This window comes from Chrysoperla carnea, chromosome 2 (genome assembly GCF_905475395.1).
Source record: "Chrysoperla carnea chromosome 2, inChrCarn1.1, whole genome shotgun sequence".
In the NCBI taxonomy this organism is placed as follows: domain Eukaryota; kingdom Metazoa; phylum Arthropoda; class Insecta; order Neuroptera; family Chrysopidae; genus Chrysoperla; species Chrysoperla carnea.
Window position 1 is genome coordinate 81,535,103 of NC_058338.1, and position 12,383 is coordinate 81,547,485.

The following is a 12,383-nucleotide window of genomic DNA, read 5'->3' on the forward strand; positions in this document are numbered from 1 at the left end:
CCCAAGCCTATGTTGATCTTGAACTATAAAGACATTGAATATTCTGTATTTTCTCCATAGATATTACTATTTACTAGACATCATATGTATTAAAATTTTCCAAACAAACTAAAAATAACAAGTGAAAACAAACAATTGACTCAGTTAATTATTGAAATACTATATATAGACAGTATTGATGAATATTTCAAACAATAGTTGTTTATGTTTTTGTAAGGAACATTTTTTACATTTAACTTTTTATTCTATCTCTAACGGTTTACAAGATGAGTACTACGAACCGAAGACCCAATGGACCTATGTTGCTCATTAACGAACTCAACCTTACTTTTTACGTCCTGAGAACGCTGTCAATTTCAACTTGATGTCTTGTTTCGTTTTTGAGTTATCGTGATGACAGACGACAGACAAGCAGACAGACAACCGGAAATGGACTAATTAGGTGATTTTATGAACATCTATACCAAAATTTTGTTAGTAGCATCAATATTTCTAAGCGTTAAAACTTGGGACTAAACTTAGTAGGTATACCTTGATATATTTCATATACAGTATCAAAATTTCATATACCTACATAAAAATATTTATCGAAAAAAGGAAACAAATTTGATTCTTCTGACTAACTATTTATAAACTGGCAGTTTTAAAGATAACGTTAAAAATTGATTAACTAAGGTTGCAAATGAGCAAAGTGATGTACCTTGAATCCGATAACATTATGTACCATGGACATGTACTAACGTTTATGTACTAAACATTACAATTGTTATCTTGTGTTTCTTGAGTTTCCGAAAATAGGTAAACGAGGTTTGAGTGGAAAAAAGAGGTCTCATTTACCCCGAGTGATTAAATTTCTACTATTTATTTTATGATGCTATGATGTTATTTGTTAAGGCAATTATTCAATTTGTACATCATATTGTGAGCCATGGTACACTTGATGCTATAACAATGGTTCACACATCATGTACCGTGGTTAAAACGTTTTTCTTGATAGTTATTTAATAATTAAATTTTCAAAAGAAATAAAAAAGTGTTAAGGAATAAAAGTACTATAAACAGAGACAATTTTGATTGTGAAATTTCAATGCATGGCTATAAAAAATCATAAATATAAAATTTGAACCTAAGTACTACACCTTCATATCGATAATCATGCAAGCTATTAGAAGCATGTAATTTTGAAGAAGAGTTTTTTATAGATAGATAAAAAAGGACCAAATTTTCTTTTAACCGCTATGGCATCGTAGCTCCTAAACGGGTGAACCAATTTTGATGTTTTGAGAGGTAAATTGATTCGAGAGTGTTCTTGTTTTAAGTTTAATGTTTCAATCGTAAGTTGGAAGTTTCCTTACCCGATAACAACTATGAAAGAAGCGATAATCTTCTAACGATCTTCTAACCTGATTTTATTTTTAATTGAATATTATTTCTGTCATTAATTTAACGAAAAAGAGTATTTTTCTCATTTTCTAAATTCTTTGCTATCAGTTTTTTTCACCTTTCTTAGCAATATGTGCTCATTTCATCTACTTGTTTTTGCCAGTGGAATCGTCTTTACTATTGCAACGTCTGATTTGCTTAAATCATCTTTCAACGTATATTGTTTGATTCTCAAGTAGATATTATAAAAACAATAATAAACTGCTCAATTTAATGGGAGACCGAAAAGCTGTATTGACGCTGCTCGCTCGTGTTCTTTTAAAATAAGTATTCCCTATGTAATAGTAAGAACGAAAACAGTTGGATGGATAGCAAAAAAATCTTCAAAAGCTCGACATGCCCCCATCGTTACATTAGAAATAATACGAAAATCTGTGATATATTTGAACAATTCTTTCTTTCGACTTGCTCATACAGTATTACTTTCATAATAATTTTAAATTTACATTGTATATTCTTTGTTTATACGCGAATGGTCACAATAATAAACTTTACGATATTTATTTATTTTTAATTATCTTTGTTCATTTTCTTGAACAAATTACATCTAATTTCGTATCATTGAATTCTCCATATAATCGTATTTTTAAGATAAATGCACAGGTAGAGTAAATAAAGTAGATATAAAATTAAATATCTTGATTATTAATATTTTGTAAAAAAAAAAAAAAAAAGAAAAAAAAAGCTGTATCTTTGGTAAAAAAAGTCTGATTAGAATCGGAATGAATACTAAATAAAAATATTTTTCCTTCCCATGCCCATTCCTTCCGATTCGAAGTTGAATTTCCTATTCATACCAAATGATTTTCTATTCACCTGCAATTCAATTACACTTTTTTAGGGATAGAAACATGAAGTATTGAATTGATCATTCAAAACTATGAAGATGAGGTTGAAAATATTGAATCATATTTTGTCATAGACTTGAAAAGATTTCGTTAACGAACAACTCCACAAAAAAATCTTTTGTTTAATCCTTTGATGATACGTTGACCTTCTTAATAGATCAACCAGTTCTTGATAATTCTCATTCACGATTATTACTTAAAAAACGATTTAACGATGGCTTCAAAATCATAAACTGATTATATTTTAGGGAGAGACAAGCTATGAAACAAAAGTTTTTGCAAGTATGATTTTCTGCATTTTTTAAAATTATTTTCAAATTCAAGATAAAGTTACTAACTATTCGCCATTTATCAGACACATTGGCATAAATGGCGGTCAAATTTATGAAATAAATTTTTTAGAAGGTATCCTAAAAATTTATGTGATTTGCGTCAAAAAAATCTACAATCTTCACATTTTATTCTTTCAAATTCAAATTTCGAGTAAACTAGAAAAATTTTAGATATAATAAAAGAATTGTATGTAAATATTTCAAATCAAAATCTAAAAATGACGAATCTTAGATTCATTGAAGGGAAAACTTGTTTAGCCGCGCTGAGAAATTTTTAAAAGCGGTAAAACTTATGAATTCGTCGGTGCGGAAGCGATATGCATACCACGTGGCATTCGTTGCTCTTTTATTATTTATAATACTCATACAAAAATTTAGATTCCTTATGATTATGGTCGCAAAGGTCGAAAAGTAGTCGATGCATTGTCTTTTGATTGTAATTTTGACAGATCATTGCATTTATAGTGTGAACATACTTTGCATGCTAAATTTCTCACGGGAGCAAATATTTAAAAATACCTGAAAAGGGGATCAAAGTCTTACAAAATGTCAAGTGGGTTTCTAGACTTTTCTCTCATAATTTCAATTTTTCAATTTTTAAATTATGAAATTTTAATTATTAATACTAAAATTTTAATTTAAAAATTCAATAAAACACAGTTATACCAAAGTTAAAATTTTTTACTTCTGTCTGCGGTCTCCGTGATTGTCAATTATTATTTTTTTATTTTATTTTTTTTTTTTACAAAGTTTATAAATAAGTGTAATTATAAAAAATTAAGAACATACAAATACTGATTTTTAATAATACTGTGAAAAACTTGGAAAATCTCCACATTTGGGTATATCTTGGGGTGCTGCTGGTATATCTTCACCGTTCTCACCAACTTTTATTATTACGGCCATACCTTTTGTAGCGTGTACCGTTATATGACAATGGAAGAACCAATAACCTGAAAAATTTGTATATCAATATTAATCACATTCCTTGGCTAACATAAACTATCCTATATATCTAAGTGGTCGAGCAAGTTAAAGCGCAATCGACTTTAACCATTTGACTACTTAGACTAAGATTGCAGGTTCGAATTCAGGCAGCGACAATCTAATCAATTATGATTAATGGATCTTCGCTTGGATAAGAACGAAGCAACCGACTTCATCCACATCATATAAATTTAAATGTAATCGAATTTTTTTTAATAAATAAAAATAAAAAATAATGATGTGGATGGCTTCTGTTATAAACGTATATGTCTGAGGAACGGAGGTTAAACCCCATTATTATTATTATTATATTACATAAACTTTCCTAAAACTAACCTGGATTATTGGCGACAAATCGCAAAATAACAAAACCTTGACTTGGAACTGAAATAGTATCTTTGTATGGTACTCTGTCAAGCTTTTTTGGAATTTGTCCTGCTAAATTTTCTCTTCGAATATTTTCCACGGATATATTTTCTCCGATAGTTTTCATTGCAACTACTTGAAAACTATTACCGTGCAAATGAAATGGATGATCACCAATTGGGAATAGATCTAAAAATTTTGCATTAACAAAAAAAATCGAAGAAAACCTAAAATATACTTTTAATTTTACCTAATGCAACCAAAACAAATTCTACTAAATCGCCTTTTTTAATTGATTCTGTGTAGGGGCATGTACAAAGCTCATCAATGCAATTATAATGTTTTAGTTTTGAATCACAACCAATATTAGTATCGTTCCATTGTGATACCGGCGGTGATTTAGGATTGGAAAAAGTTAAATGATTAATTTGAACATAGCTTGAGCGTTGGGACTCTGAAAAAAACCAATTTTATTATTATGCAGGAAGGTCAGAATAAAGGCACAGTCATTTCAGAACGGCTGGAAATCGAAAAGGCTATTGCCAAGCTCAGATGTAACAACTTCTCTTGCACGAAAAAAATGTCGGTTAATCGTCTTCCAAGAAGACTGAAAATTTTGAAATTGGGTGACTAGTTTTGTATTAATGGATATTCATTGAGGACGAGGTTCAACTAAACAAATTAATTTTCTTTGGTTAAGTTAATCAAGGTTTGATTAATTTAATCTTAATAAGTTATAGTTAAAGTTGGAAAGTATCTCAATAAAAAAATTAGTTGATATTAAACTTTCTTTGTAGGCCGTTCAAAGTAACTGAAAATAAGCGATTTTATAAATTTATTCAAAGACAAAAAAAGGAAAGTTTCGGCATCTAATTTAAGACCCTCCTAACGACAGTCTCAAAAGTTGTAGAGTTTCGTTAATTAACGCTATGTATACATAAAAAAACGATTTTTGGACAATATCTCGGAAACCATCAACTTTATGAAAAATAGTTCAAACAAAAATTGTCGGAAATTTTATTCCCTAAGAAAATTGTGGTATCATAAATTTTGTTAATTTCAGCCATTTTTGCGAAAATTGGGAAAAACGGCCAAATATTGATAATTGATTTTATAAACAAAATTTTCAAATGAAAATTGATGGAAAATTGTTTTTCTAAAAAAAATGAAGAGCGAACAATTTCGATATCTTTAGCCGTTTTCAAAACGATCAATTTTATATATATTTTTCGTTAATTATCCAATCATTATCCTCGAATTATGTGTAAAAAGTTCAAAAATTCAGAAAAAATAGCTGAAGATATCAAAATTTGTGATTTAGCATTTCTTTTAGGGAAAAAAATTTCCGGTAATTTTCGTTTGAAATTTTTTTTTAAATCAATTAGTTTCAATATAATGTTAATTAGCATTTAAATATATATATTGGTCGTGTTTCCCAATTTTCGCAAAAATTGCTGAAGTTATCAAAATTTATGATACCACAATTTTTTTAGGGAATAAAATTTCCGGTAATTTTTGTTTGAAACTATTTTTCATAAAGTTGATGGTTTCCGAGATATTGGCCAAAAATCGTTTTTTTATGTATACACAGCGTTAATTAACGAAACCCTAAAACTTTTGAGACTGCCGTTAGAAGGTCTTAAATTAGATGACGAAACCTTCCTTAGTTTTTTTTTTTTTGCCTTTGAATAGATTCACCTAAAAACATTATTTTGAGCGGACCATTGTTAAATTGAGTAAAAGTTTGTGTTTCATGTTCTTAAATAAGATATATGTGCGTATGATGGCTCACTTTTAAAATCCCATTTGATAAAGTTCATGTCAAAGGTGACCATCCTTGTAGTGGTTGACATTTTGTCCGACACTCATATGCACAAACTTAGTCATTTCTTTCAATGCACTAACCGTTTTACTTGACTCTATATTTTAATAAAATAAAAATCTACTTCTTTTAAGGTAGTCCGAGCGCCAAGGCAAGTTTAGACTTATACTTGAAATTATTTGTACCTTGTTTTCAACTTTGATGATTTTTTTTAATTTATGTCCCCACTTCCGTGCTCATACATCCTCAACAAGACGGGTTTTTTTCTTCGATACTTTCCTTAGGTTGTTACTTTAATTTAAAAAGTTTTATTTTAATTTCCACCGACTAGTTTTGGAGAAATCTATGAAAACATATCATCCATCTATCGCTTTCCCATAAGACCAATATTAAATATGCCTTCTTTGGAAGTCATTTATTTATTTAAATAATCGGTCAACCCCCCCTAAAATTTTCAGAATTTATTTAGACTTTTTCCAACTTTATATAAAAAAATAAAGCCTTCTATCAATTATAGCTCTAGCGCTCGCACTACCTTCAAAATATAATTTCCAAAAATGCCTTACTAAATGAATTCAGTTTCAATTCAAAATAAATAGTTGTATCAGGTGTTCCACTAATATTTCGAGTTGGCTTAGAACTTTCAAGTTCTGAAACTAGAATCACATCATTTTCAGTATAAGATGTCAAAGCTAAACTCACAGGATTCAAAAGCTAAAATGTAATTGATGAATTAATAACCTTGATTAATTGAAGAAGTAATATTGGTAGTATTGACTTACTTTTCCGGATCTATCAGCTTCATCATACTTGACCAAACCCTTTCTTAGTACCTCTGTACTTTCTTTGTACTTCAAAATAGCTTGTTGATGTATTTTTGCAGAAGAACAAGCGGAACCTACACCACGTACCCGTATCCAATAGGTTCCAATTGGGGCATTTGCATTTAACACAAAGTCGTATCGTTCTCCAGCATTTATAATAAAAGATTCAACTGTTGACAAATTAGATATTGTTAAAAATTGTACAGTTCTTATTATTTTGGTAGGCCTCCAAATCAAAAGTTGTCCAAATATCTTATGGACTCATGCCTCAAAAAGACTTCCCTTCCGAGCTCTTCATGTAGGCTCTTTGAAGGGCTGTAGCTCAGAAGAGGAGGGTTTTTGATAGTTGACTCCATAAGAAATTATGATCAGTATGATGAAAACTACCTTAATCCATAGTTTTCAAAAAATTTTAGCAGAAACCAAAAATCAATATCTCATGCAGGCATAACCTTTGAAAGGCTTTAGGTCAGAAGACAATGGTTGAATGGTTTTTGAGAATTGAGCAGATAAGAACTTTTGATCAGAATGATCAAAGCTATCTTAATCCATAGTTTTCAAAAAATTTTAACCGAAACCAAAAATTAGTATCTCATGTAGGCATAACATTTGAAGGGCCGTAGCTCGGAAGGTAAGGGTTTTTGAGTGTTGAGTCCATAAAAACTTTTGATCAGCATGATCAAAACTATCTTAATCCATAATTTTCAAAAAATTTTAACCGAACCCAAAAATCAATATATTGTATCTGGGGTCCTTCGGTAGTGTATAATAGTATATGTGTGCATTTTTTTAATAAACCTTTTGAAATTTAAGGAAGTTTACAATTATACAGGGTAGTTTTTAAAAGTTCCACCCTTTTATTTTAATTAAAGAGAATAGCAAAAAATACACTGAGAAAAAACATATCAACTCACTTATAAATAGAACTTTATATATACATACAGTGTCCAAAAAATAAGGTGACTTTAAACTTAGGTGATTTGAAATGCGCGCGTTTGTTGTGCATTATGAATTCCTCCGCCCGACCAAACAGTCAACAAGGAATATTATTTGAATGTTATGCGTCATTTGCGTAACGCTTTTCGCCTAAAAAGTCCGGATTTGTGGAAAGACAATTCATGGTTTTTACACCACGATAATGCACCATCCCATACTGCACTCTTAATTCGTGATCATTTCGTCAAAAACTCAACCCATATCGTTTCACAACCACCGTATTCATCTGATCTGGCGCCGTGCGACTTCTGGCTGTTCAGCAAGCTCAAAAGACCGCTCCGGGGACACCGTTTTGATACGATAGAGGAGATTTAAGCCGCAGCGAAGACGGAACTGAAGACAATTGTGACTACAACCGGTAGTCACTGCAACCAGTTTTTAAAGATTGGAAAATTCGTTGGCATAAGAGCATTGCATCGGGAGGGGATTACTTTGAAGGGGATGAAATTGATTTGGAAGAATAAATAAAGAATTTTCAAAATAAATACAATGTCACCTTTTTTTTTGGGCACAATATATACACAGTACTACATATTTTTTTGCAGTAGATTCTTTTTCTCAGCTCTAAGAAGCTAACTTATTCTTGACCTCAATTCGGCACCTGTTTTTAAAGGTTTTTAAGACTTCCATTTTCAAAATATATGGGTAGAAACTTTATTTTAAAAATAGCCTGTATATCTAATAGTGTGCACTGGAAAGGTCTCCTTTACGTACTGATTTTTTTTGAGAGCTCCCACATTGTTTGAGAGCATTTTTGAATCAATTCACTGTTTGAGCATATCAGAATATTCTAGAACAGTTTGGAACTTTAGACAAACTTCTTGAAATTTCAAGAGCAACTCAAAATAGCAACGATTGAAATTTGCTGTCAGTAAATTTTTGAGGTTGTAGTGTACTGGCTATTGCTTCGATATCCGGCTCTCATCCAAGAAGCTCAGGTTCGATTTATCGGTATCGGAATCAATTGGTGTCGGTATCGGAATCAACAGGCGTTCCTACATAAATTGGCGAATGCCTCACATACGGAAATTAAAACTAAACAAATACTTTTAAGAATTTATCCCGCAATACCGAAGTACAAACAACAGGCGTAATTCTACTTAGTAATACTCACAAAGCAAAGTCGCATCAGCAATATTGTTACAAGATCATATACCGTGACAAATGTTTCTACTAATAAAAATAATTAAAAATGCTTACCTTCAATAGGATTAAATTCCCCGCTATCGCTTGCAATCATTGTAAGATTATGATTATCAATGGAAATTTGAACTGGACAGTACAAATGACTGTTTTTCATCACACGGAATCTATAGCGGTTACCCTTGAAAAATAATTGATTGAAAAATATTTTTAAATGTATAAACTTCTAAAAAGTAAACTTCTAATAAAATAAGTGTAAATAACGCACAATAATAAAACTCGAGTTAGCCCAACAAAAAAAAAGTTTATCTGCTTAAAAAATGCAATTGAAGTTTTTTTCACGGCGATTATCTTTATTCGGATACAAAAAATGATCTATTAAAAGTTAATTGCAAAATTATATGCGCAAAAAAAAATTATTCAAGGTCAAAGTCGCAAAAAAAGATTTTTTTCAACTATATCGTAAACTATTAGGTGTATGACAGTTTTAGCTGTTATAAAATTTGCTCATGGCTAGATTGGCTATTTCTTGTATTATTTTTCTGTTTAAGTTAAATTTTAATTTACCTTTGTCACTTCGAAAACAGCTAATGGTGTTGTATAGTTTTTACCGTCTTTAGTATAAACTTCCTTTCCTGACTTCCCGTTAATTATAATATCGTACGGTGATAATGCAGCCCCTGAAAAATCCTGCAATGCACATATTTCTCCTAGGGGACGGTCAGACCAATGCCATAATATCATTGTATGTTCCGCTAAATCATAATCGTATTCAAGATTATTAAAATCTTCTGGAGTTCTTACAACAAATTGTCCAAATAAACCATCAGATTCATGGAAGCCTATAATCGAAATATGTTATGGATTATTGTATAAAATAAATAAAAAGGAGGAGAAGAAAATAAAGAGCCTAGAGAAAAAATCACAAGAGTACTTTTTTGCTTAAAACGGTTTTTGTACAAAACCTGTTTTTTTTTGTACCTTTCCGATTTTGTTTAAACAACTTTCTACACTCCGATTTTTTCTTAGGTATTTTTTTAGGTATTTACTGCATTATTTCTTACCTGTATGGCCATGCCACATATGTGTACCACCAGTGCGAGCAATAAATTTATATTGGAATATTTCGCCAGGTAAAACAGGACATTGTGTTACAAATGGTACTCCATCCATCCATGGAGTTCCATGCTGATGTTCACCATGAAAATGTATAGATGTACTATCGGTTTCCAATTTGTTATGGAGATTAACGATTATTGTATCGTTCAGACAAACCTGAACATAAAATTATATTTATAAGATTTCAATACAATAATTGAGAAGCTGAATAAGGAATAGAGGCGTTTCAATGATTTTTAGCTATCTATGATCAAAATTTTCAACTTTGCCAACAACTCTTTACATATTCTTCTTCAATAAATTTAAATTAAACATATAAGGGTAGTTAAGGCCGTACGAGAGCCGAGGCAAGTTTGGACTTGTGGTTAAAATTATTTGTACCTTATTTTCAACTTTGATGATGAATTTTGTTAAATTTGTGTCCCCACCACCGTGCTAATACAATCTTTATTAGTCGGGCGCAACGGGCTTTTTTTGTTTTGAACTATTTTTTTTAAGTTTTAACTTTAATTTAAATAGTTTTTTACACTATTTTCGCTGCCATAATCCTCTATTTTAATGTAATAATTTTTCATGAATATTAGTCATGAAATTATTATGGTTGGCAAATAACACTACATAATTCTAACAAAAACCAATCAGAGTAAAAAGACCGTAAGAACACTTAGTTATTTAGTTTATCTTAGTTATTTACCAAAACTGCAGGTCCAGGTATTTTATAATTTGCTGTGGTTATTACTCGTTGTTTACCACTAGCCGTTACACAAAGTGGATTTTCACAATCACTTTGATTAAAGGGACAGTTTCCACAATCCGTTGACATTGTACTGTAGGTAGATACTATGAAATTGTAAACACATACTTTGCTTTCACCATGTTTACATTCTCGATAACATTCATGTTCGTGTCCATCTGAAAAAGAAGTTAGATTCGATCTACAGTGATGGGATTCCATGTATAGTGAAAAAGTTCGACTATCCCAAAATTTCTTCTAAACACTTCAAGAAACAAGTGAAATATCCAAAATTTAATAATCCGTCAAATTTTTCAGTTACCGAACCCTAAGCTCCCACTTAAAACGTATCTAAAATAATTCTCCATTAAATTACCTATTTCCTTAGCCTTCTCCAAACTGAACCGCTTTGAAGATCATCGCATTTTTTCAGTTTTTTCGGTTAAGGAACCCTAAACTCGTACTTGAAACATAACTAAGAACACTCTTCATTAAATTATCTTTTAAACGAAATAAAAAAATTAAAATCGGTTCATCCGTTTAGGCGCTACGATGCCACAAACAGGCAGGCAGACACACACGCATAGCGATCAAACTTATAAAACCCCCTTTTTTGGTTTGCGGTTAAAAAAGGTGAAAGTTCAAGGGGACTATAATATGAATAATATGAAATAATATGAATTGTTTAACAATAATACTGGTCACGCAAACTCTCGTGAAGGGCAAAAGGCGTTGGATTACGTTTTTTTTAAATAAAACGCGGGTCGACTGATAGCTTATTTTTCAATGGGTTTTTCACAACTAATACAAAGGATTTTGAAAAAGTAATCTTCTACCTTTTGCGGAAACTTAATAAAAGTAACTAGTTTCTATCAAAGTTTTTCGCGGTCTTTAGGAACACGTTTTTTCCCGGTCTTTATGAACACGTTTTATCGAGATCATTATGAACTTCAAACTTCGTTGGCATGGTGTGTTTTTTTTTAGTTTAATGTAATAGCCAACACCTAAAATCGACTATGTACTTTTAAATCATCTTTAGTCCGCGAAAAAAGTCGTAGCACACTTTTTATAAATCCGCGGTATTCTTAGAAAAATTCTTTCAAGTGAACCATCCCCAGATAGCCCCCTTCCATTAAAAAAAAATGCACTTCGGCATCTCTCGTCATATCGGGATGCGTGACCGCCCTTCTATTATTGCTGTACGGTCTACATTATAGTCACTTTGATATATATTTCAGCCCTTTATTAACCGCTGAGAGGTGGGTTGCGAAACTTATCCCTATCACTGTATATAAATTAATTACGTAAAATAGACAAACCGAGAGACAGCAGAGTTCCATTGTCAGCAAACACTTCTAAAGTGTAAAACACAAAAATTAAAAATTTTATGAACATTTCTGGATGGATGGATTTTTGGATATTCGAATAAGAATCGAAATGAAAACAGACAGAATCTTTTTATGTTTTTATTTTTAAAATAAGTACTTAGGGCAATAAATAAAATATTAAAATATTATTTTGGGCAATAAATAAGCAATTGATAAACCATCCAAAAAGTTATTAAATATAATAAGGTAAAGTGTAGTACTCCGACTATACTTTACCTTTAACCAGCTCCATGAAAATAGCACACAAATTTGCATAAGATGCTGATTTAATTCGGTTGTCCATCATATGTACACCCAAAATTTTCGTTTGTCCAACATGTAATTGAAAGTTATGGCACAGTTAAAAATTCTTACATGAGCACCCGCAGATGCAAATTTTTAT

The 12,383-nt window shown here is 30.9% G+C and overlaps 1 protein-coding gene across 1 annotated transcript; it reads right to left on the reverse strand.

Annotated features, from left to right (window-relative positions):
- Positions 1–3,391: 3,391 nt before the first annotated feature.
- LOC123292494 (L-ascorbate oxidase-like) lies at positions 3,392–12,051 on the reverse strand. The gene is made up of 10 exons (XM_044873196.1): positions 11,933–12,051; positions 10,575–10,792; positions 9,826–10,036; positions 9,329–9,603; positions 8,819–8,942; positions 6,581–6,792; positions 6,365–6,512; positions 4,227–4,430; positions 3,947–4,165; positions 3,392–3,576 (listed from the first exon to the last, which is right to left on the reverse strand). Exons 1-10 carry the CDS (start codon positions 12,006–12,008, stop codon positions 3,425–3,427), a joined length of 1,839 nt encoding a protein of 612 aa, XP_044729131.1. The 5' UTR covers positions 12,009–12,051; the 3' UTR covers positions 3,392–3,424.
- Positions 12,052–12,383: the final 332 nt, after the last annotated feature.

Coding starts and splice junctions, on each gene's coding strand:
- LOC123292494 (XM_044873196.1), bottom strand. CDS start 12,008: ATGTTCATAAAATTTTTAATTTTTGTGTTTTACACTTTAGAAGTGTTT. Junction 8,943..9,328: donor CTGTTTTCGAAGTGACAAAG/GTAAATTAAAAT, acceptor TTATTTTTCAAG/GGTAACCGCTATAGATTCCG. Junction 3,577..3,946: donor ATTTGTCGCCAATAATCCAG/GTTAGTTTTAGG, acceptor CAAATTTTTCAG/GTTATTGGTTCTTCCATTGT.